The sequence below is a fragment of the Poecilia latipinna genome, unplaced genomic scaffold (assembly GCF_001443285.1).
Source record: "Poecilia latipinna isolate Pla-1442-1.1 unplaced genomic scaffold, P_latipinna-1.0 Scaffold269, whole genome shotgun sequence".
NCBI lineage: Eukaryota > Metazoa > Chordata > Actinopteri > Cyprinodontiformes > Poeciliidae > Poecilia > Poecilia latipinna.
The window spans coordinates 382,506-408,896 of record NW_015112885.1 but is presented as its reverse complement, the minus strand read 5'-3'; the positions used below and the strand labels follow the sequence as shown (position 1 = coordinate 408,896).

Sequence of the window (26,391 nt, the reverse complement as noted above, 5' to 3'; positions counted from 1 at the left end):
GAGTTAGAGACAGAAGCCTTTTAATTAAACAGAGAGGGTTTAGTTTGTTCAACCGGACACCGTGCAGGGAGATGAAACCAAGGGCTAACCTTGCTGCTGCAGCTTGTATTCTGTGGAGTAAGTTTTCCCAATGATGTTCCAGACGGGCCGGAGGCAGCCGAACAGCCCCTCCAGGAAGCCCCCCGACCCAGGCCCGGCTCTTTGGAAGTGCAGCTTGATGTCGTCAGGGTGCCGCGGGTGGCTGGGTCTCCCCTCGCCGCTGTGGTCCACAGGACAGTCTCCCTCTCCCATCTGCTCGTCCATGCCGCTCCCACACCCGCCGTGCTCACAGGACGCCGGCGAACCCGCTTCCTCCTGATCCTGCTCCTGCAGCTGGAGTACGCTGTTGTCAAAGTGTCCCCCTTCGCTCCGAGTGGAGTCCACGCTGAGGGCCGTGTTTCCTGGGCTGATGCCCCCCAACATGGAGTCCTCGTCCTGGCCGGGCACGTGCAGGGGAACGGGCAGGTTGGTCGGCGGGGCGAGGTCTGTGATAATCTGAGGAGGTAAAGCAGCAGGCGGGGCCTGAGGAGGCTGGGATTGGGCATTGGGAGAGTTGGATTTCTTCATGGCGTCCCCAACCACAGAGAGCTTAAGCTCCTCTTTCAGCTTCCCCACCAAGAGACTGGGGCAGGAGGTCCAGGAAAGCACCTCTGGGGAGCTGCCCATGGTGTCGTGCATGTGGATGGGCGGCCCAGTTACAGTGGGAGGGATGTGTCCTAACGCACTGGTCTCTCTGGATGCTGAAAATCACCTACAGAATAAAGAGGAAGGAAGAAAACATTTTTCATTAATAAAACCCAAAAAGAGTTTTTACACATAATTACTTCGACCAACTGAAACTCAATCCTCTCATCTTTTATCACAGATCTGTTATTATTTCAGGTGACAAAGTCTAAACGTGACAGAGCGGGAAACTCTTAGAGAGGCTGTAAATCTGTACCTGACAGACAGGAGAGAAAATACAAATAATACCGTCCAGGGACACTCTTGGCAAACAGTTCGATCAAACCAGCTGCACACAGACACAGATGACACTGGGACTATTCTGGGATCTCTGTGACCGACCAGTAATGGCACAGGAACGATTAAAGGTTGAGAGCAAAGACATCTGGCACACACGCCTCCTTCGGTCTGCTGAACCAGCTGTGCTGACCAGAGCTACTGAGGTACCAGAACCACACAAAAAATTGCAGGACTGAAGCAAAACCAGAACTTTACACAATGAGTTTCACCAAAAGCCTTTCTGGATCTTTAAAGAAAATAAATGTTTAAAGATAGAAATCACAGGAAATAACTGAGCTAATAAAACTGGCAACAGAGGTTTCTTCAATGCATGTTAATATTGATTTTTCTTAAATAAAGTACCGTCCATCTGCTCTATTCTTAGAATTTTTTTTATTTTTCCAAATGCAGCTGGTTAGGCTTATTCAGTTAGTTTTTCACACAAATGTATTTAATTTCCTTTTTGTTTTGGGCACATTTGTATCTGACTCCTAAGGACATGTCTAGAGAAGGAATGAATTAATGAAAGAATGAGAGATAATAAAGACAGAATGAAAGAAGCATTCTTTAGAATAAATGGCGAACAGAAGAAGAGACAGATGTAACTACAAAATGTCATCCAGATGGACGCATATAAAGTCGAAAAATCTATCCAAACCAATACGGCCTCGTGTGGAAAGAACATTTCCCTAGACCTAATAACTGGTTGTACCAACAGCTGCCATAACTGGATACAAGGTTTTTATATTGCTGGAGGGTTTTCGAGCAGGAACGGCCTGCTGACCAGACATTCTCCTTTAGGATTTTCAGGCTGAGAGCAAAATTCAAAGCAAGTCAAGCAGCCCCAGACCATCACACTATCACCACCATGTCTAACTAAATGTGATGTTTTTATACAGAAATGCTGTGTTAGCTAAACAGCAGAGGTAATGTGACACGTACTATTTTTCCAAGTCTTGGGGAACATCAATATGACACACTAAGATTAGCTTATTTCACTTGTTTTGTAATTGGGTGCCGTGCTGCATTGTCCATTTCAACTATAAAATAAAATGTTTCAAATAGATTAGCTTGACATGACATGATTTGTTTAAAAGAAGTAACTGTCATACTGTGAAAGAAGAAAAAAATCCAAAACCACATTGAGTTAATAATAATATGAGACAAAAAGCAAATGCCACAGTTTGCATTCTTTGTGCTCTTTAACTTAGTGACCTCAGGCCAGATTCATTTGTAAGATTTTATGTGTCTTTTTATTCCCAACACAGCCTCTAGGAGCTGCCAAAAGTGAAAACGCTCAAATGTTATTTTCACGCTGTGGCTTTTAACTCGCTGCAAACTGTGGGTGGCACATACTGAGTTTTTAGCTGGATCTTTACACAAAATAGGAAAAAAAAAATGTGTAGCCTAATTAAAGTTTGAATGGGCAGCAGAAAACAGTGGAGAGTTTATGAAATGGATAACAGAAACAAGAGATGAAAGGTTTTAGGGAAGAGACGGAGCTCCAAAGTGGCATTCAGGACACATATTGTCCAATCAAAACTCTTCTGGAAAGCAACTTCAATTTCTAACCCATGAATTCACTCCTTAGCCTTCAGCAACATTTTTACATGGTTGACTGGAAAAAGAAGACAGCGACACAAAAAAGGAAAAAGAAAAACTTGTAACAAAAAGGTCGTCAAAGGAAAGAAATTTGCTAAAGACTGAAAGTTGACGATTAGTAACCGGTTGAAAAATAGAAAATGGTTATCTTTTTCTGATCAGTGGACAAACCAAGCGCTACTGACAGAAACCCACTTTGGAATGGAAGATATTGCTGAGTGATGCCTTTCTGATTATCGGTGAGAAGACGCACAGAGATATACGAAGCCCTTTAAAGTGAAACTGTATTTTCCATGAAAGGAGCCCGAGAGAGAGTAAGACATCCAGTAGATAACAGGAAGGCTGAACAGAGAACAGCAAAGTTCTTTTTTAAAATCCTTTTAAGCTTCCAACCTCTGTCTCTCCTGGAACATTTTGTGTTTTGGAAATGTTGGCATCTGTTAGAAAATAAATAAAAAAAAAATCTTTATTGATCCCAGAGGAAAATGACATAAGGTAGCTCGGGTAGCCAATCCTGTAGAGGACACTGTTGGTGCAATACTAGCAGTGCTATTATTAATATAAGATGTTAAAAACAATTTTAAAAAATCAGTTTAATAGCTCCTGATATTCCACACACATTTTATGACTATATCAATTATTAATAATCTAATCATTATTAACAATTTATGTCAGGAAGACTAGAAAAAACATGACATAAATACTGTTCTGATATCTTATACAGCAGATATCCAAGAATTGATTCAAACCAATAACAGCAGCTCGACAACTGAACACAAAATTTTGATCAATACATTTTTAAAAGGACTTAAAATAGACGAGGTAAAGCTCATCCATTAAATGATGCTGGTTTTTAAACATCTAATAATTTTTTCTATTTTGCTTTCAACAACCAGACTTTAAATGGTTTTAATCAAAGTTATTAAAAACTTTTAAAAGGTCTAAAGAAATAGTTGAAAAGACATTCAGAAAGCCTAAATAACTAATAACTAAGTCTATTTAAAAGGAACCCATGAAATACTGACTGCTGGGGGCAAAATATTAACTAATGAACAACAAAAAAAGATTTCTGCCCAGCACTGTAGCTGCTGTTAGCATGTTTGTGCAAATCCATGTACTATATCTCTGTGTATCCACTGGGGGTAACCTGAGCGCTGTGAGAGTGTGGCAGCTGCCAGCAGCTCATCTATAATGCAGGCGTTTGCCTAAGCACGCTGCTGAGAGTGCAGGGGAAGGAGAGAACGCTCTCTCAGGTATCCAATAAATCCCTCCCTTCCAAAGCAGAGACAAGTGAGCCGTGCGAGTCGAGGGCCTGAGGTGTAATTCCACCTCGCAGACAATTCTCAGAGCTGGCCTTCTGACGCTGACCCTGAAGCGGGTGGATGTGGTCGGCCGGGCAGCGGCATAAAGACATACTGCAACCTCTGTAGCTGAACTGAAACTCTACAATTATCCCGGATGATTAATGACCACAGAGCGCAGGTGCCTTCCAACCTTTTATGTCTGTTTCCTGACACCAGGAGGAGGAAAGAAGCCTCTTGCTCCTGTTCATCAATCTCTAATGGAAGACCTCTGAGCCTGATGGAGAGCAGACAGACGGTTTCGTTTACGTAGTCATTTATTTACAGGACTTTCCAAAAGACTTTGTGATTGAGAACAAGGACACATCAACTGCCCCTCTGATGATTAAAATAAAATAGAGTTTTAAAAAAAAGATGGATATTGGTTCAGAGGAGGACACAATGCACATCCTAAGCAGGAATGAGCCGGATGGGGAGGGACAGAGGGGGGAGAAATTATCAGGAGCTGATCCTTTAATCCCCCCCACAGGGCTGCAGCTTGAACAAACACACATCCAGATATATTTTAGTTATTATTTATATACATTTTTTTCCCCCATGAACTCCCTCCTTCATGGTGGGCATATTTTTAATTAGAGATACACTTAACTCAAGGGAGCAGCAGTTATTGTATCCCTCATTATGCATGTGTGTGTGTAGAGCATTTGGTGATGGTGCAGGGGAGGGGATCAGGTTCACACACACACACACACACACACACACACCCCCACACACACATACACACACACACACACACACACACGCCCTGGGAGTGTCTGGCAAGATCCAATAATCCCACTACTCCCAGCAACCCACCGGGGAAGGCAGTTTGTGTTTTTGCAGCAAACGCCTGTGTGTCTGTTGTATCTTTACAAACAGCAGCTGAAACGGCCGGCAAGTATCAACACAAGAGTGGAGACTCTTCGCATCAACAGATGTAACGATTGTCCTGGTACCCGAGCAGGCAGCAGCCGTCTCATCTGCGTCCCGGTCCTCATTAACAGGAGCCCTGCTGGGAGCCACCCAGGGGGAGAGCCTCCTTTCAGGTGACAGCTGCGCCTCCGACAAAGAACCAATTTAGCCTCCCATCCCACCTCATCATTCACGCGTTACCATGTCGACACTGCATCCATCCCGGCCCTATGCTGGCAGTCACGCTCGATCCCATTCAGCACTCTGGTTTGAAGAGGCTGAAGGCCACATTCATGGAGTCGACAAAACACAGAGTAGAGAAAAATTTGGCTTGAAAAACAGCAATGTGGCCTCTCGAGTGAAACATGCAGCATTTGTTTGGGATTTATCTGCTTTATTGGACTTTGAAAAACAAAAGCAAAATGTACAAATGTCATTGTGTGTTCTGATATTGAGCAGTCACAACTCCAACTACCAACACCTTCTGAATTTTTTTGAATATTTTACAATGTTTTACAAACACAGCTTTCAATATATTTTATTAGGGTTTTGACAGACCAATATGAAGGAGTATGTAACTGTAAAGAATGGAAGAATACAGTTTCAACAAAAATCTAAAAAGCGTGGATCGAATTCACTTTCAGGGTCGTCTAGTCCAGTTTCCTTCATCTACAATGCAGTGCCGTCAGAGTATGGGTGGGTGATAACGAGTTAGAAATTTATTGCAATATTTTGTGGTACTATTTTGATCATTTCTAACATTATTATTATTAATAATAATAATAATAATAATAATAATAATAATAATAATAATAATAAACACCTTATTACTTCTTTAAAAGATAACTGTACGGCTGTGAGTTCATGGCACAGCATTCATAGTGTCACAAATACAAATGCTATTTTTGAGAAACATTCCCATTTGAAATAGTCTTCTTCAGGACACTACTTACTTAAAGAATTGTGACTTATATCACTAAACTGCAAACAAGAACCGCATTTAATCGTATTTTCAAATGTAATAATATTTCTTGATGCTCTCGTGGAACAAAAAGTGGAGAGAGTAGTAACTACTGTCAGTTTTGTTTTTATTTAACACCTCTAACTGAAATTTATTGAGACAATGATAAATCAAAATTGTCACCGTGATAAGAGGTTTTTCATGATAAACGATATGCCCATCCCTACTCCAGAGGTCACCTAATTACTGAACAGGTTGCACCTGAACTGACAGGCTGAGCAAGGAGAGCATTTATTAGAGAAGCAGCACAATCACAACAGGAAGAAGGTTTAGTGGTTTGCTGCTACATAGTGTCTCTTCGGTACTAACTATGGCACTACATGATTTAATAAAACCGTTTCTATCTCATTATTAAGAACAAAAAAACTGTCACTGCCACAGCACTGATTGGTTGCGAGAGTTTCAGAGCAGAGGGTCCTCTGGTGGTCAAACAAAGACTTAGAAAATAAAGATGAGATCAGCTGGTTGAGGCCCAGAAATCGCCCACCAACACATCACAACAGAAAATGATGAAAAGAAACAGAGCGCTACAACCCAGACTCTGGAGGAGCTGGATAGATGCACAGCTCAGGTGGGTAAATCTAATCGACATCACAACTGTTTGCTGCAAACTCCACATGTCTGGGTTTGTGCAGCAGTGGCGAGAAGTAAGCTACTGTGGAACGAAAACCATAAGAAGTACAATTTGAAGTTTGACACAGGGGATGTAGGGGAAGACCACATGTTCTGGTCACATGAGACCAGAGCTGAGATGGACAGAGTGAGATCAAACAAATCCATCAGCTATCCAGCAAAGAAGAATAAACAAGTCACAGAGATGTAGAGTCCTTTTCCCAACATCTGAAGCTTATTTCTGGGACAAATACCTGCGCCGCAAAGTTTGTGTCCCTCTCCTGAAACAGATGGTGAGAGCTGTGCTGGTCTCCACCGAGCATGTGACAGTCTGCTTTTCTCGGTCATAGTTGAAGAGGTGAACTCTGATATCTGTACTTGTTTCCCCACACTATGGACTGTTCAAGGTCTCTGTTCAGCATGTGAGTAAACAGAGTTATAAAACTCAGTCGACAAACACGAAACTCACAGATGTAAGTCAATGTTCAAGCAGACAAATCTAGTAGATAATTAGAAGTTTATGTGTGAATAAATCAGCGTTGCCCTCTCTAGCCTCACCAAACTGTATGAGGGTGAGAGGAATAATCTGCTGGTGTGGGAGCAGCAAATTATTTTTCACAATCTCTCTCAGCTGACATTTTCCTATAATCCTTCTTTCCTCAAATTCTGATGGTCGGCACAATGACCCTCACCTGTTTAGCTGCAGGTTAAGGGGTAGACTGGGGATCAAACAGAAACATGGTCAATGCTTTGGCTTGAGCCCGAGGGAAAAGACCAGGTGGTGATAGTGTGTACAAGTTTGATTTTTGCGTTTCTGGGCAAACGTGAAGAGCAGATGCATCAGATGGGAGTTAAACGAGCCACGTTCTATACCCACATCGATTCTACGTCATGTCCTGGAGGAATCCTCCAAATGTCTGTCACAGAGAGGCTCTGAATCATTCGCACTCCAAACACACACAAGATCGGTGCCTCAAATAGCCTCAGCTGGTACCAGCCAGGAATGGAGAAAATAAATAACTGGAGAAAACACACGTCAGCTTCATTCTCCAGGCTCTTAGCGAGGCACATCAGCCAGAACACTCAAATACCCACAGGGTAAAATGGGCAACTACAAAAGAGGTAGAAGGGATTTTCGCAGTATACATCATTCAGTACACAAAGGATGCAAAACAAAAAAAAAATACCCTGTATACTTTGTAAAATTAGGACTAATTTAACAAAGTTCTTGACTGTCTCAGTCTTTCACATTTAGAAGAAGTCTGAATGAACCGTTGCAGTGCTAATGTTTTATAATCAGCTGCTCTGTTGAGTTTAGGATCATTGTTCTGGTGCTGACCCAGTTTTAGCTAAAGACGCTTTGCCAACATGTTGGCAATGACATGAGTCCATGATCGATTAAATGAGCACGGGGTGTCCTGGTCCTGTGGCTGGAAAACAAATCCAAATCATCACCCCACCTCCACCGTGCTTCATAGTCTGTTTGTATTGATGGACTTTGTTAGGCTTTCTCCTTGAGATGTTGTTGTGCAGTAGGTTTTCTATTTTAAGTTTCTCTGATCACTACTTGCTCTGACATTGGGATGAATTTGCTGAGACATTGAATCTCGGAAGGATTGGTAGCCATCAGAAATGCTTTCAACTTGTTAAAAATCTTTCTCACTGCAGAATGATGAACATGAAATGCTAAGAAAGGTTACTAGATTTATTAATGGTGGAAATTGCTTCTCTACAATCACAGTTGATGCTGTCCGTGCTGATAACCTGCATGTAGTTTTCTCCAAACATTAACTTGCTACCTAAGTTAATGAGCTGTAGCTCTTCATTTATGAAATTGTGTAGAGCATTTTTAGTGTTTGACATTGGGATAAATTTGCTGGAGCATCCATTCTTTGGCAGATTGCTGTAACTACATTCCGAAAAAAATGCTAGAGATCAGAACCAAAACCACATTCAGTTTTTATGCTCCTCTTATCTGGAACAGACTTTCAGTAAACAGGCTATAACCACATTTGTTTCGAGTTGCCATTGATTAACAATAACTGGAAAATCATTAGTTTTAATTTGGATTGCAAATTTTCATTACTTGTCTTTATTTTGCCACTGCAAAGCAATGAGGTTTCCTGTTTATTGTGTTATGTTTTTATCATGTAAAGCATTTTGAATTACCTTGCTGCTGAAAATGTGCAGTACAAATAAACTTAATTTGACTAGAAAATGGAATATGGAATGAAGTGGAAATACAAACATCATCTTCTAATTTATTTTTCTCATACTTATCCGGAATGGAAAAACACCGATACAAGAAGTTTGCAATCAACCTTTTTGGGTCAAGAAGCAGTTTTATTCCCGGTAGCTAATGACAAAATAAGCTCTCTGTAATTGGATTCTGTCATACAGATGCTTTCATACAGAATTTATTAAGAGATAATAAGAAATCAAGGTCAAAAAAGCGATGGTGGAAAGAATATGCCAGAAGAAAAGCAGAATGCAAGAGGAAGACGAAAACAGAAAAATATGAATGAAAAACCTGACCAGTTTTCTGCAGCTACTAAGGCCGCCAGCGGCACGATACTGTACCGACTGAGCTCTAATGGGAAAGCCTCCCAGAGCAACAACAAAGGGCACAAGAGGAGCCGGCTCCATGTGAACTAGGCCCGTCTGCCCTACACGACCAGGAGAGAACAAGCACGCTCACACACACACACACGCACACACACACACACACACACACACAAAACACTGCAACACCAGAGCAGCTGCTGCCACAACAACTCCCCTTGTGCTCTTTTAGTGGGACGGTCTGCCTGGCCCGCTAACAACAAGGACAGAGACAGACAAACATGCATATTGCAGGAGACTCACTGTGACTGACACCATTTTTTTTTTTTTATTCAAATGGATGTAATATGGAAAGCCACAAAGCTAAAGAACAGAAAAATGGGTCATGTGAGTCCAGTGGGACCAGCAGGAAATCTGGAAATCAATATACATTAGTGCTCCTAGTGGTTCCAAGCTTTCTATGATCCCTGATCAGCCTTAAACATGTATGTTATTCTAAAATGTAAAGCAGCTGAGAAGTCAGACTGCATAGATAGGATTCTGGCTATATTTAAAAAAATAAAAAAAAAATGGACGAATGGATCTGCTCCACCCCTCCTCTTCCTCTCCTCTAAAGCCAAACCGCTGGCTATTCATCCTCCACAGTTATATAAACATGCTTAGTAGCAGAGGACAGAGGTAGGCACTCTGAGCTTTCCAGCTGCCAAGTAAATTAAGAGATTGGTGAAGATGCAAACAGGGGGAGGCAAGTCAAAGATGAAAAAAAAAGCAGGCAAAGTGGGTCAATTTGGGTTAAACAAGACATTCTTGATGATACTAGTACCAGAAAATCTGGGGAAAATCTGGTGCCATTAATGAAAAAACAAAGGTGAGGTGGGGGGTGGTGGGGGTGAGTGTCGCTTTAACCTACATCACCTGTCCTTCAGAGGGCATGAATAACACTGCATCAAAAAGCAGCAGCAGCGTCACTGCTGAGCCTAAAATAGATCATGCACGCACCGACGCACGACTGCTCAACACACTCCTGCAGCACTACTGCTGAACACACACTAAAAACCTGAGACATATGCAAAAAAATCTCAACTACACACAAGAAAACACTGCTTTTGTACGCATATTTGACAAAAGATAAACCCCAAATCAGTGAGAAAAAAAAAGGAGAAGCAGCCCCACATTACAGAGACGCACATGAGAAGGTTACTCACTGGAGACACGGCTCAGATTCATGGTCCCGTCTCCGCTCTGAAGCAGGGACGGAGGACGGTTATAAACCCCCGGAGAGGACGGCTGAAGACGACGAAGACGCGAGGGAGAAATGGCCAGAAAGAGACACAGGGGAAAACAGACAGGCATCCCTGTGACTCGCGCAGCACCTGGGCTGTGAGTGGGTGTGCGGTGTGAACCGTCTCGGTGTCGCTGAGGACCTGCTCACGTCACGCTTTTCATGAATGGAGGTGTCTGACGCAGCAGAGGACGCGGCTCAGAGAGGAGGAGGGATGAAGCGGGGATTCGTGGGTGGAGCAAAGAGGGATGAAATGAAAGCAGAGGCGAGGAGGCGGAGGAGGATGCGGCGGGGAGGAGGTGGGTCGGGCATATTTCAAAGCAGCACTAGCTGGAAACAGCAGGTTGGGCTGCGGTGTTGCCTCTGTATGTAGGACAAACCGTTTCTTCTCAAAAGAAAATCCGTTTGGGCCAAAATCGGTAATCACTTTTTTTGCCCAAGCCGACTCTGACCCACGGCTGCGGGTTGCACGATGCAAAATGAAACATCAGAGTGTGCAGTCTGTCAAAACAATACATTTTGTTTCACAGTCACGTGTGGCTGAAGCATAAAAATACCCTCTGTAGCTCTGAGAGATGAATAAGGCAGCAACACATTGTCTTTATTCTCAGTGAGATAGAGAGAAATTTTTTTGTATGCATAAAGCCAAAAGATAAATGTTATGTTTTAGTAATCTGAGGCCACAGAGAGAATATCAGCTGTAAAACAAGATCACTAAAATTAGATAAATGATCTTCAGTTAAAAATGTAAACATTTTTATGTAGATGGAAGCAAGATGAGGGCTGCTAAGATTTAAAGCATTTCAGAATGGATTTTATCTAAAAGATTTCAAAATGTCTGTAGTTTTAGGTAAACGTAAAAATAAAATAACTCTATTCTTGTAAGCATTTTATACAAATGCTATTTTATGAAACATTGCTGTTTGCATTTCTCCATTTCTACTAGTAAGAAAAAAAAAACTTTAGAAATCTAAAGTTGCTGACATGTTAGTCCAGTTGGCAGTAAAATTTTCTTATTTTAGCGTTTAAGAGGGCTTATTGCAAATATAATTTCAACTTTGAAAGACTGCAAAGAAAGAAGAAAGAAATCTAAAGGTCATAATGTCAAAATCAGATGAATTCCTCTCAAAAGGTCACATCTCTGGTTTTCTTCTCCAATGTCAACACATTCTCTCCAGATGAACTTTACTAACATCCACTGCCAGCTTCTTATCTCGCTGTGTGTCTGAAGGTGTGTGCAGTGTGTACTGACCTGTCGGGTGGTTCATGAGCATCTCAGAGATCTGCACAGTGGGATCCGGTCTCGGGCTCGACGCCTTCTGGCTGCTCACCTGTGAGCAAACACAAAGAATGGAGCTCATAAGGCGATGGGTTAAATTAAGCTAGAAGTGCTAAGAGGGAGTGCCCAAGACAAAAGGAAGTGGTAGAGATTATAAACTAGCTGACTGAGAGCGTGAGAGGAACAGATGCTCCCCCTGGAGCTCCTGTTTCAGGCCCTAGTCCTCATGGGAGGGGAGAGGCGGGGTGGGGCAGCAGGAATGTAATGATGCACGGAGCGTTATGGGGGTGTTGGGATCTGGGAGCACTATTGTCCGGGGTCGATCCTCGGGCCACGCCCCACCGGGAGGGGGACCCTACCAGAGGAGGAGGGCGCGTATCCCGGGGCGGCGTGCTGGCTGAAGCGTCCAAAGCGACAAGAAAAGGCGTGAAATGGCCTTCAAAAGAGTCACAGTGCAGATGGCCGTGGACGTAGAATGTTTGGAGTCACCACTTTAGAAATCTTAAAATGTCGCTTATTAAATGTGTATTTAAAGCCATTTCAGAGAAAGTACAAAGGACAGTGGAAGAAGATCCCTGCATACATAAAGTGCAGCAGGGTATTTCCCCCCCGCAAAAAAAAAGAGCTCTGATTAAATATTGACAAAGTGAGGAAGAAGTTCTCGACATGCATGCAGGAGAGGAATTTTAATATCCGATCTGTTTGCTCAGCGAGAACGTCGAGCCCAGCTCCGAAGCCGAGACTCCGAAGTCCAAGCTGATCATAAGAGCTGCATGTCAACGTGGGCAAAAACAAACAAACAATAAACTACACCAAAATACAGAAACCACCATCATAGATTAAATAAGACAGTTCTAAAGCAAGTGATAACATTAGAAAAATTCCAGATGCTTCTATAAATCTCAAGACAAATTCAAAAAACTCTAAAAATAATTTTAAAAAATAAGGAATTTTCACAATATGTGTTTCACTTAAGAAATTTACATAATGATAAACATTTAATTCAGACAAAAAAGATGAATGTGTGACTCAGCCAAACGGGCAGGCTTTGGTAGGTTGGTTTTACAACTTACATAAAAAATGTAGCAACAAAGTAGGTCTGAATCATTTTCCACTAAGTCCCTTTGTTCTTGTGGGGGTTTTTTAAGCTAAAAGTTTCATAACCTAAAAATGTTCTCCAGTTTTGTTCCTGCAAACTGTAGACAAAAAGTGATCAGAGCTATCTGTCTTCTGTATGCAGCTCCTTTTTGGGCTGTGACTGCTCACTGCAGGTCAGATGGCTGAAAAAAGCCAACTATATTTCCCTCATTCACAAAAAAACAAAAAAAAAAAACAATCAGGACAAATTAAGCAGCTAAAAAAAATCAGCTTTTTATACCTGTGTTATTCTGTAAAATAAGCCTTCAAACCAACTGGTTGTGTACATATTTGACTGTAATAATCAACATTTCATTAAATCTTTTGCAGCAGTATGAACAATTGTTGCTTTTTTGCCTAAAATAAAAACAATAAAAACATACTGCACATTTTTTGCCTCGATTTTTTGTGTAAGTGTTGTGATACTGTAAGATTTTCACTCAAGATTATCCGTATGTGAGAATCTCATACAATCATATGTTTGCTACAAAAATATAAAAACAAGACTTTGCTTTCAGAGAATCCTTCCCATAAAAAAACTACACCTTAAATCTCAAACATTTCCACAAATACAATAAAAAGCAAAAAGACTAGGCCGCAAACAAAACAAAACAAAAAATGGTTTAAAGCCACAACTTTAAACCCATTAAGTTAGAGTGACACCAAGCAAAGCTCTGCTGAAACTGTATTTTATTTTCTCATTGTGACACATAACCACCTCCAAAGCATTGTAGCAAACCACGTGAACCCCCCGCCCCACTCACTGATGATAAAATCCTTCACAATGAGACAATGCGCGTCGACATGCCAAACAAACTGCTTAGGAACGGCTCGGGGAAGATGACAAAGAGCCGTTGAGTTGGCCTCTGAACGCCGAGCCGCTCTGGCTTCGCTGCTGTTTCAAGGCTGGAGTGAGTGACTGTATGAGGGGGCGAACGCTTTTCACAGTTTTAATGTAGCAGATGTTTAGTGTACGTGCATGTTTGAAGTGGTGAGCGAAAGCTGAATTCAAACACAGCTATTACAAAAAAAAAAAAAAAAGAAGAAATCCCTCGAAACGTAATAAACTGAGACAATTGTACATCTATTATGATTACAATTAAAAGTTTTAATCCAGTTTTAGTAGAAATAAGCTTTTCTCATTTTTTTTTTTTCCTGGAGCGAGATAAGCAGCTTATCTTATTGCAGGACGTTCCCTAGGAATATTTAGAATATAGAAAAAAAGCTAATTTCTGTACAACATACTGAAATAATTACAGCACAGATAGTTACACTCAGGACTATTCCTACTAACCTACATGTAATATTTACTTAGTTATGCACTATTTACATGCCTGACGATTTTATTATTACAAAAAAGCCTATCTAATTGTATTTCTTCTTGATTACTTGAATGACATGTTTTCTTGCATTTCCAATTTTTAAGTTTGGTTAAGAGAAATGGGAATCAGAGTCAGGTCATATTACGACCATAGGGAAATGTGATGTCAACAAATACTAATACGTGTCTGGATACTGTCATGAATTTAAAATAGCAAAGTATAAAATAAAAATAAAAGTAAAAAAAAAAAAAAATCAATTGCTTTTATTTCCTAGGAATTTATAGACATCAACAAATGTGGAATCAGTGATTTTGGTACAAATTTAATTCCACTCCTGAATGAATGCAATTGAAAATTAAACGAAAGTAAAGCATAAAGAATCAAAAGTATACTTTATGCGTTATATTTTTTTAACAAACATTGAATGAACTTCTTACCACTCTTAAAATTGTATTACTACTTTAAATAAAAAGAAGCATTATCAGATCACAAGGTTACTTTAAACCTAAATCTGTCAGGGATATGAATAATTTTGGGCTTATGAGTATACGACCAGTTCAACTTCAGAAAGGGGGAAATTATTGGTGAGTCAGGTCCTCATATGCACTCAATGAAGTTATTACAATCCATAACTTTTTATTTTAAAGAAAAATTACATTTTAAACCGTATTTATGTTGAAAATTAGGAAAAATATTAGTAAAAAAGGTTAAAAAAAAAATAAATAACCTAAATCCTAAACAAGACCGCAACATTACAGACTAGACATTAAAAAAGTTAATTTGATTCTTTTTCGGATTATAATGTTCAGAATTTTATTATTTTATTTCTCACAACAATTATGAGGTTTTTAATTTAATTACTGGAAATACCCTGCTCATTCTGAACTACTTAAATACACAATTTCTAGCATTTGAGTTTACTGGTAAAGTTTAAATTACAAAAAAAAAAAAAGAAAAAAAGAAAACGGCACAAAAGCAAAATACTAAAATATTGTTGCAGGAAATATTCAAATCAGAAAAATCAAAACTAAAGTAATGAATAGCAGACATCAGCTATGTTTGCTTTTGCTTTTATTAAGTCAACACAAATCAACATTTCTAAAATAAAAAGGATCTCAAACGTACCTTTTGAGGAATAATTCAGAGCTGCCTGGCTCAGTATGAGCAATAATAAAAGATCACAGCTTGAGAAAGTAGGGCTAGGGCAACTGATTACATAATAATATACTTTGTTCCTCGATGCTTGGAAAGTTGTTTTTTGTGCTCCGTGAGATAAACAGCCAGGTTTCTATGAAGATCTCCAAAACAAAAATCAAAAGAAGAATCTGACCTCTGTTTCTCAATCTGCCTCATTTCTCCGATTGCAAAACGTCTCCATCTCTGCCTCCAGCATCTGCGGCCCCGACGTGCTCCATGTGCCCCGGCTTCACAACCAATCGCAGCAGAGCTGTAAGCCACACTGACCGGGCTCCGTTATACACACTCATTACTATTTCACCGGCAGCGGAACAGCAGCATTGACAGCTCCTGTGTCCCCTTCATTAATAAGAGACAAAGCAGCATCGCACACAGAAGCTTTCAGCGGCTTACCTTTCCAATCTGCCAGCACAGGCGCAGGCAAGGGCCCAGATACAGACGCTGTGGCATCCACACACGTCTATAATTACTGACAAATACACAATGCTGCAAGGATTGTTAGCTACAAGCCTGCAATACAATGACGGGGTGTTTACTGATTATTTCAAGGTGAGTAATTTAGGACCTGAAATTCAATTATGGCTTTTAGATAAAGAGAAAACAAAAACAATTACAGTGACGTCCAACAAAACAGAGGCCAAAAACAGTGTATTGCTAAAAACGGTTATAACTTGAACCCTTTAGTTTAAAATCTAATTACTACTAATAATAATCACTGGGATACATATTACTAATCTGTTTTGTCACATTATAACCACAAACTAATGGATTGCATGGTGTTGTTATTTAATCAATCACAAAACAGCACATAGCGATAAAGGAGAACAAATCATTATATTTCCCATAACAAGTGGCTGCCAACACCATGTATCATTACCACTGTTAGTACACTTAGTTTTGTACATGTAGTCCAATTCATGAAGGTGAAAATGTTTAATTTCTGCCTGATTTAATTGTTGTTTTCCCTTCTGTGGCTTGTGGTAAATTATAAACGAGACTTCTTATGGCTTTTTTCCTCATCATTCTTCCATAAATTGCAAAACTAATAGTTGCTGTGTCTCTAGATTTTCTTTTACATTCTTCAGCAAAATGTTAAGTTTTAATCAGTGCTACATTATTTTAGCAACACACATTTGACCATGGAAATGTGAAATCTCCAACATTATCTCGACTCAACCTACTTTCCAAACCTCATATGTTTATTTTTGTATTTCCAGTGAGTGTACTAAAGGCATTAACATACTCAGACGTTTGAACAGGAAGCTATGCTCTTCTGGAATATAACATGAAAAGTCACGAGTGACAGAACAAGTAAGAAATGAAAAGACATTTAGAAGGGCTGCTATCTACTATAAATCTCACATAATATTTCCCTGTCATGCTTTAGATATTCTAGGCTCTTTCTTCTCATTGAAAGTAAAAAAAAAAAAAAAAGCAAAAAAAAAACATACTTTTGTGTAAATAGCAGTAAATGTAACAAAAATAAATACAAAAAAACCCTAATCTTTAAGTCCATAATGAAATATTATTTCTACAAAAAAAGAAAGCAGAGATCAGCTTACAATAAACACATATCATGATAATGTGTAAACTTTGTAAAAGTCGGTGTGACTTAACTTATTTTTTTTTCTTTTTTCTTATTTTTTTTTCCTATGTTTTTATTTTGCAGGCAGCTTTTTTTACTGGAATATAATTTAGACGCCTTTTTCACTTAATTGAGTGTCACTATATTTTTAGGTTGATTGCTTTGATTAAAGATATAAAATCTGTGCTTATAAAGCAAGAGGACTAATTTATGATATAATAAATACCAGTATGATTTGTTGCTTTTTGTATTCCCAGTCTGCACTGTAACTTAATAACAGCACAAGCAAACATTGTTAACAGACAGAGGCTGCATATTTCTGTTTGTACAACCAATTTAATTAAGATAAATCCTTTTTCAAGGGGCTAGTAAAAAAGTGTATTATTGCAACTATCACCGCTCTCTCTGTTAGAATTTGAGTTAAAATCAACATTTTCAGGAGTTTCCCAGCTGATGTTCCCAGAAGATCAAGTAATGTTCTGACGTCACGAGCAAACCTCATTGGCTACAATGTGAATTATTTTGCATGCAAACCCAGGTGATTGTTTGGTTTTACATAAACAAAGCAAGTTCTGCCCACAACAACTGCTGACGTTGGGAGACAGATAATACTTGAGAGATTACGGTGCTGAGCCCACCAACATCTCATCCACTGACCAATCTGCACTGAGGGGAAATTACATAATAACCGCTCCACAGCCCCTGCGGGATTCATCCAGCAGCACTACAACAATCCATATCCTCATTTCCTCTTTATGTTCAGGAGCAAACAGAAGAGGAGCAGCAGGCACAAAGCGTGTTTCAACTACCCTTCCTCTCAAACGCGTGCGCCTGCTAATCCTGAGCGTGATTTAGCAGATTATGTGCAGATTCATAAAGCCGAGCATAGAGGCCAGGCAAAGCTGTCCAGTCCTCTTCCTTTTAATAAAGAAGAGAATAAGAAAGATGTGGGGAATGTGAACATATGTACCCCCTTGGACCTTGGAGTTGTGGTCATCATGGCATTATATTAGTGGGACTGGGGAAGGATGGTGCTGAAGCACATGGACAAAGCAACAAACACAAATGCACAAAGACAAGGGAGGACTCCGGGGCAGAGATGCAAAGTACAGTATGAGCCGAGGTCACCAGGACATGTGCACCAGTTTCTCAGTCATGTGCTGTACATAAGAACATTTTATTCTGCTTTTATAACCTGGACAAAATCCGTTAGTGGTCTTCAGAAACTTTAACATCACTAGAAATAAAGTGGAATACCGAGGACCAGCCTATCTGTGCTTAAAACCACTCTCCATCTGTGAAGGTAACCTTACAGCAGCTACACAGGAAAAAAATAAAGACGCAAGTGTCCACTCAGAGTTTTCCAAACCTTTCAGCTTTCAACACACAAACTTATCATAGCAGAGGCTAGCGGCTCCCACTGTCAGTCCGAATAAGCAAACAGCACTAATGAGCCCATTAAACAAAGACAGGAAGACGAGACAAACAGCCTCAACAACTATCATGGGCTCATTGCTTGTTTTTTTGTTTGATTCTAGAAACTTGCACATGTGCAGTGTTGGCAAAGAGACAGGATGAAGGACGATGAGATAAAAACGAATAAGTTAAAGCAGTTCACAAAAGTTGATGATGATTGGTTGTACCCTCAAAAGCAGTAGAGATGACTAAGACTTTCTTCAGTAGTTTAAGGCCGGGTTCAACTTTGCTGATGAGGTATATTTGATGAGAAAGATATTAAAATAGGCAGTTCTAAGGGGGTCCCAAAAATTCACAGATTTAAGTTATTTGTGGCTAGCTGCCCCACACGGGGTCCATTGTAATATGATTTAATTAGTTGACGGAGAAAATAATTTCAAACAACCAAATTTCCTATAATCCCTATAATAATAGTTCAATTTTGCATGGACAGTACTTGCCCATGCTTAGTCCTAAATAGTCCTGACAACCACGGCTTTAGTGCACGTACAGCAACACGACTGGCCGAGTTTACAATAGAAGAGTCAGAACTGGGATGCTGCTACAAAAATACATAACAAAAATTTGCCATGCTCTTATCTGTAATTTAAGAAGCAATAACATTTGTTCTCTGATGTGCAGATCAACCAGCATATGAAACACTTAAAATAAAGCTTTTAGATTTTTTTTTTAAAGAAATTAGATTATATCAAGCTTAATGTGGGCTTTAGGATTCCTTAGACCAAAAGTCAAAAACATGAAGGTGATCGCTTCAAAAACATGTTTCATACGGACAGTCCGTGGAATCAAAACAAAACGTGTCTAATAACATTTTATGAATAATTAATACTTATCTGCTCCCGCTGCAGTTTTTCTTGCCACATGGTGCAGCACCTTACTCGACTAATTATCCGAGCTACATCAGGCGACCATTACTCACACATACATAAGCATGCGTTATGGCTGTGATCTATGAATAACAACATCCCTGCTGTTTATGTCCCCCGTTCCAAAGACGCACACGTCCGAGGTCAGGGCTACTCCAATCCAGCTTGTATGACTCTGGTTTTTGCTCCTCCACTCGTGTGTGTTAATTTGCTCCCCATGAGGCGCTCCAGGCTGTGGTAATTATAGAAGCCGGCTAGCACAAATACCACGAGAGAAGAGTATATTTAAAACTGAGCGGCGCATGAATACAGTATTTCTGAACACAAAGAATACAACGAAGAAAAAAGGTATTACGGTAAAGGCTTTTAAAGCTTCGTTTAGATATGCAGAGTTCATCTAAGCCCCTCATAGCCACAACTGTAATACCCCTTCCCAAATATAAAAGGATGTAGAGCTTAACCCAGTTCTTAACAAAATCCCAGTCCTCAAACAGGCTGACCAGCAAGCCTGTGTCCAGGACAGTTTCTCTCCAAGTTAAAAGAGAAGACCAGAAAATAGACGATCTTTAATTCCCTGACCTCTCTGAGATGACATTACCGGCATTTACTGATCTGATAAAGATGTGAGGAGTGATGAGAGGAGCCGGCCCTGCATGGAGAGCTGAGGATGCGGATGGAGGCAGGGCCTGTGGAGCGGCTCAGACGAAGTCATTATCGAAATGTCAGTCAGCAGGAAGGAAAAGAGGAGACGGCCTGAGGGAAGCAGAGGAAGTGAGGAAGAGGACGGACTTACAAAAAGAGGGGAAAGACTTTCGCTTTCATTCTTCAGCCCAGCTTTTGTCATTTGGTTGTTTTCCACTCACTGATTCTACAAAGGCTGCGAGCATCATGAACACTCAGCACATCTGGGCTATTTATAACAGCTGTGAGGCCACAGTTTACCAGATATACCAACATAATGCCAGATTTTTAAAGATAATTTTAATTATTTCAACAGCAGTGTTTCTTTGGAGTGCAGTGATGCACTTTTAACTTTCATTTCGAACAGTGACAATATTGTGGTTAGGAAACTAGAGAAGCAGCCATGAGGTCAATAGTTAATCTGGAGAAGATGCGACTACAGATTACTGTACTCGGGGAAAAACCCTTACCAGCACAGTACTTTGCTGTGCATGCCAAGAAGAACGCCAACGATGAAAGAAAAAAAGACACATTTGAAAATTGTCAAGACCTTCGGAGGACACAGCACCTGTGTAAAAGATTCTTTGGCCAAATGAAACCAAATGTGTTATCTGGTTTAACCCAAAGCATACAGCCAGAGCGACAAAGGAATAGAGTATATTCTCTAAGTCTAACAATGCTTTAGAGTGGCCCAGTCAAAACCTTAGGCTAAAATCCAATTAAGAAATGGAGGCAAGGCTTGAGAAATATTCCTACAAGACACTTTCAATCCAATGTGAAGGAGCTTAAAACACTTTCCAAGGAGGAACAGGCACAGATTTCAGTCTCCAGACATGCAAAGCCGTTAGATCTCCAGTTATAATTGCAGTAAAAGGTGGTTCTACGAAGCATTAATTCAAGAAGGCTGAACACAACTGCCCACCCCATTTATCAGATTGTATTTGTAAAGAAAAAAAAAAACAGTTTTCCTTCAATGTGCAACTGTGTGTTGTTCACATAAAACCCCAATAAAATACAACAACGTTTAGATGCTTTCCAAAAATGTGAAAGAATTTGAAGTAAAATAACACAATGTAAACACATGACCTTCTAGAATCAAAGTAACAATGAATGAACCTGGCAAAAAAGAAGATAAAAAAATACAACCTTAAAGATTATCTTTAATCCAACCTTTTATTTGTTAATTACCAGTCATTTTAAATGTACCAAATCTCGTATTGAATCAACATGTCACACCCGCAGCTCACACGACAGAGTCTACACCAACTCGAGTTGAACTCGCACACCAGTGTTTTCAGTTAATCCTGCTTTAATCTCTTTAAATACAAATCTGCAAATGAATAACCGATTTACGGTAACAGAGGCTCTCTGGTTTCTATTTGTAGTCCAAGCAGACCTGGCAGATTAGATTTCAGCGTGCTCGGGTTGCATGCAAATCCAAATGCATTCAGTGTATCCTAATTTTTACACATTGCAAAAAAACAAACAAACATCTATTTGCTTGGATATTGGTTTTTCAAACTTTACCATAAAAGCCCAAACCTATTGCAGCTGAGATGTGACCGTGAAACTGATGGTTCACAGATTTCATAGAACCTTGTATGAGAATCCAGATTATCAAAGGAGGAATGAAGAAGTTTCAGACCCCTAACCATACACAATCAAAATAAATCACTCTCATAAAAAAATCACATTTAGCCACATAAAACACAGCCTGACGGAGCACGGCTACATAACGTGACCTAAAATGGGCCAGGCAACAATCCAGAACTTGGATTAAAGAGATCAGACCAGCTGCAAGGCTGCACTGCTCCTGCTGCTACACATGTCAATTACATTAATACAGCTTCCTGTCCGGATGCCAGCATCAGCACCGCACTGATGCTTCTGCTGACGCTCAGGACTCAGCTGCACAGATGTGCAGGTGTTCTCGAAATCAGTGCCACGTTGCTGCAGCAACATCTCCATCCAAGGTGGCCGACTTATTCAAGAAGACGGGATTCTTCTTATCCTCTAAATAAAGGATAAAACCGATGGGCATTCTTTATTTTTCTCATTGTGATGTAATACCCTGAAAAGGCTGAGTATGAGTTAGTCCACCTAAAGATTGGATAGAAGAAGTCTGGAATGGAAACATGCATTTTCATGTTTTCACAAAATCACAAATCGAAATTTAGGTTTGAGCTGAGACCTGTCACACAATGATTAATGAATGAACACCTACAGAACTCCTTCCGCTTTTGCTGGACTTACTAGGGGACTTCTTATGGTTTTCACATAATCCTATATGTTACATGACATCCCTGTAGAACACATAGAAAACTTGACAATTGTGGTAGTTTTAAGATTCAGATTTAAGATGCAAAGAAATAGGACAAAATAAATATTCATACCAGCAGAAGCAAACAATAAAAATGCTGTTGATTATTTTCAGCATGGTCATCACGCTTGGGACAGAGCTGGGTATTTCCAGCCATCAGACGTTGTACCCAGTCTGAGACTGAGCCAAGATAAAGAAGTTTCCCTATTTATCACCACAAAGGAATGTGCCTCTGCGTGCAGCAGTGCAACTCCGACAAGGAAGCATTATCAGATTTTGTGGTCAGGTCACTGGTTAAATGTCTTCCCAGGACCAGCAGATCCTCCCAGTCCAACTATAAACTCCTGCTGCACTGTTGAACTTAAGCTACATACGTACTTCACGCTGCACACGTGCACTACCACTTATACATATTCAAACATTTATTAAGTGAATTTTTTTTATCTCCATTGTTTGAGCTATTACATTACATAGTCTGCTTTGTGTTACTCATGTGCCTTGAAATTTCCCTTTGGGGATAAATAAAAAGGATATTTTAACTGAATTGAATGGGGTAAAAGAAAGAAATAAACAACTGTGGCAGAATCAAACCAAAATGTCCTTGACAAATTAAAGTTGTAGCACAAACTCATTATAAGCTGATTTCAAGTTCTATCCTAATTTTATTTTCAAAAGTGAAGTAAAGTAAGCTGAGAGCTTGCCTGATTATAATAAATATTTCACATTAAATATTGCCGCTTCCATAGTTGGATTGAACAAAGTGTTTCATCCCAACCTGTTTCTGCCAGTCTTGAACGCATGCAAAGTTTGATTTTGTTTTATAGAGAAAAGGGGGGAAAAAAGTGGATAGAAAAGGAGATAAGGTTTTACAAATATGAATAGTGTGGGTTGCATGTGGTATTTGCTCCTTCCCTAAATACAATCCAGTGCAACAAAATACCCTCAGAACCCACTTAATTATAACAGAGTCCATGTAATTGAATCCCAGGATAATTGCTGCTGCTCAGTGAAGGTCCCAGAAGTTTGTTGGAGAAAATTAGTGAACAAACAGCAACATGAAAACCAAAGAGTGCAGCAGACAGGTCAGGGATGAAGTTTAAAGCAGGGCTAGGTCTTAAAACAGCATTCTAATCTGGAAATCTCTCAAATCATGTAGGTGACACAGCAATTTGAAGATATGATCAGGTGAGATCACAAATAAGAAAAAAAAAAAAAAAGAAATTGTTTGCCTGTTTGTGTGTTGGAAAATCCTCCACAAACCACTGAATACGTCATCCCCACACTAACATATGGTGGTGGCAGCATCATGCTTTGGGAATGCTTAATGCTATCCGGTTGTATGCTTGTGATTGTAACTAGGGGTACAATCACGTTTCCAAGATACAATGCTGAAATCTTTTTTTGGGGCGATATTGGCAATGATCATATTATTGATCATATATTGTTATATCAAGGAAAATAGGGTAGTATGAAGATAGCTATGATTTATTATGACAACAACAAAGAACTGGAAATATTTGCAAGTCTTCAAAACATTGCTTCATTTTGCAGTTTTAACTATTTTTTCCATCGTTGAAGCTTCAGCAAATGTTAAAATATTTGAAAAATAAAATGGAATGCAATTAAAGAGTGTCATTTAAAGGTACAACTGCACCAGTTGATGTAATGCATTATACTGAAGCAGATTTGGTAAAGAGTAAGCTTTAGTTTTAGAGCAGCAGTGGTGCAGTGATAGATGAATTGCCAAGAAGGCTGTGATTATTTTCAAAATTAATCAAAATCAAAAACTTGTTGCCATGGTTACAACTCATAACAATTGTTCAAAAAGATAATAAAAAAAAATCTTACAGCTACACTGTATCCAAAACCAGAGGCAATAATTATCCAAGCAAGAAAAAAAAATCTGAACTAACATTACACCACTACTCCTAAATAGATTTTTCTATGCAAAAGTTGCCATTTCAACCAGTCTTATTGTAAATACCAGAAGTTTCAGTTTAATGTCGTGACAGACATAATTTAAAAAAAACTTATCACCTCAATTGTCTTGAGTTCAGGTGAAGCATAATTATTCCCCGTGTAGCTGATTGTGTTTGTGTAATTCAGGCGTCATCTGTTTGCATGCCTTAGCTAAGAACACCTGAGAGGAACTGCTTTCCACTCCGCGTTAGCTGGGAGAGAGGCTGCATTTGGCTGATTGGTGTCTAGCGTGAACTGTGGCTGCACCGCATTTGTGAAGCACGTGGACATTTACTGGAAACTCAGCACAATGAGGATGGAACACAATGCTGCTGACAGCACACACGCACACATACGCGCGCACACACACACACACACACACACACACACACAGAGTCCACTGCTCAGACGTCTAACACTCTCTGCTGTCAGAGGATGTCGATGGAAATGAGGAGCGGTCGCACCATGAAGCTGTTGTGACATGAAGTCTTCATGAAGGACAGATGAAGTATTATGTTTGATTTGTATCAGATGCACTCTGAAGCTGGTCAGCTTGCAAAAAACCATGCAGGGTGAGAGGATGTAGAGAAAACATAAAATAAGGCATCATCTGTGTTCAATTTATCCTGTCGACCCAAGCTAACTGATATACTTCAAAGGAAAAGGGAAAGCAACCATGCAAACACATATGGATGAGAGGTTTATACTTTTAAGAGGTCACTCTGCGGACAGAGTCAAACAAAAGTCAATATGCCCTTAATAACCCATAAAGTCAATAAAGAAAGATCTTAAAGGGAAAGCGCAAATCTAGGAAAATATACTATATCACAACATCCACACTACTCTTTGTGAGCTTTTCCAGTGTTACAGTATGCTGGACAGATTGTAAACATCATTAAGTGGAAATGATCTATGAAAGCTCAAAGGGAGCACTCTTGTTTTATAAACACGTCAGCTACATTCATAAAAAGGTCTTGTTACTCAATTACGATTTTTGCTGAAATTTTTTTTTTTTTTTTTTTTTTTGCAAGGCCATTCGTACTATTAAAATGTTGGCACCACTCGCAACTGTTGACGTCCAGATTTACAACTTCACTGGGGGAAGAATTATGATGCATGTCTCAAGTCAATGACATCATAGTTGGATAACCATTCAGACTGCAGATGCATTGAAGATTATTGAATATGTATATGATTTGGTACCGCATGTGAAATTTGGTCTTTCAGACTGCTATGAAAAAGTTGGATATGAGTTGCATATGGGCAAAAAAAAAAAAAATTATTTCACTTTCCTGCTGTGTGAATGTAGCCAAAGCTTCTGCATTTTGGTTCAATTCTTGTCGAGTAGATTAAAGCACATAAGAATGTATCATGTGTGGTCCTTCAGCTGTGGTGGTCTTTATTCCATCCAAGACAAAGTTGCAATTTTCACTTGTTTGGAATTTGTCAGTGAGTCTGAGGAAAGAGTTATTGGTTCAATCACTGGATAAGTGGGTTTTGAGAATCCCCAAAGACAAGATAAAAGGAACATACCCAAAATTGTCCACAGCATTTGGATCTGCACCACTGCCTTAGTCTTTTAGAATTATTTCAGTAGAAATGTTTTTTTATATATAAATAACTGTTCTTAAAATTGAACTAATTCATATAGAATAGATATAAGTATTTAATTGTCAAAGCTAGTTTTCCTACCAAATAAAAACACTACATCTGTACTGAATTTGTACTGGTTTGAGCTCACTTCAGCCAGAAGTGCAAAATGAAAATAAACTGGAGGTTTACAGTAAAAACCAACCTGTCCCAGCCACGTAGTCAAAAATGCTCAACAAAAGTCCAATCAGTGGACAGCAAAACAAACATCTCTCCCCTGGACACTATAATTTTCCCTCCTCTCCCATAGCAGAACTGTAATTTACTCCTTCTCCTGGTTTAAACAGCTAAAACAACTAAAGGGTCTGTGAGCAGATCAAAACAGAGCAGCACTGCTCACTGGGTTACATAATGAAGAGAGAATAAGAGTCTTAACCTTTAACTCCTGCTTTCAAACCCGGGACCTGCTTCACTGCCTACCTGTCAGGGCTGAAATAAATGAAAACATGCAGGTGTGGGTTACTGCTGCAATATATCTAGAATACATGAAGCCTTCGGATTCGGAGTCCATTGATAAAGACGTATTTACAGTTCTATTATCAGTACT

At 39.7% G+C, this 26,391-nt stretch overlaps 1 protein-coding gene across 2 annotated transcripts in view; it reads right to left on the bottom strand.

Annotated features, from left to right (window-relative positions):
* map3k13 (mitogen-activated protein kinase kinase kinase 13) overlaps window positions 1-26,391 on the bottom strand; it is a 38,477-nt gene that overhangs the window by 11,806 nt on the left and 280 nt on the right. Inside the window, exons 2-3 of one of the 2 annotated variants that reach the window (XM_015033468.1) lie at window positions 11,625-11,703; window positions 90-790 (exon numbers count right to left, since the gene is read on the bottom strand). In XM_015033468.1, the coding sequence (XP_014888954.1) occupies window positions 90-717 (628 nt within the window). In that variant the 5' untranslated portion in view covers window positions 718-790; window positions 11,625-11,703. Of the gene's footprint in view, window positions 1-89; window positions 791-10,295; window positions 10,618-11,624; window positions 11,704-26,391 lie in introns of those variants that run through there. The other variant, XM_015033469.1, reaches the window with a different exon arrangement.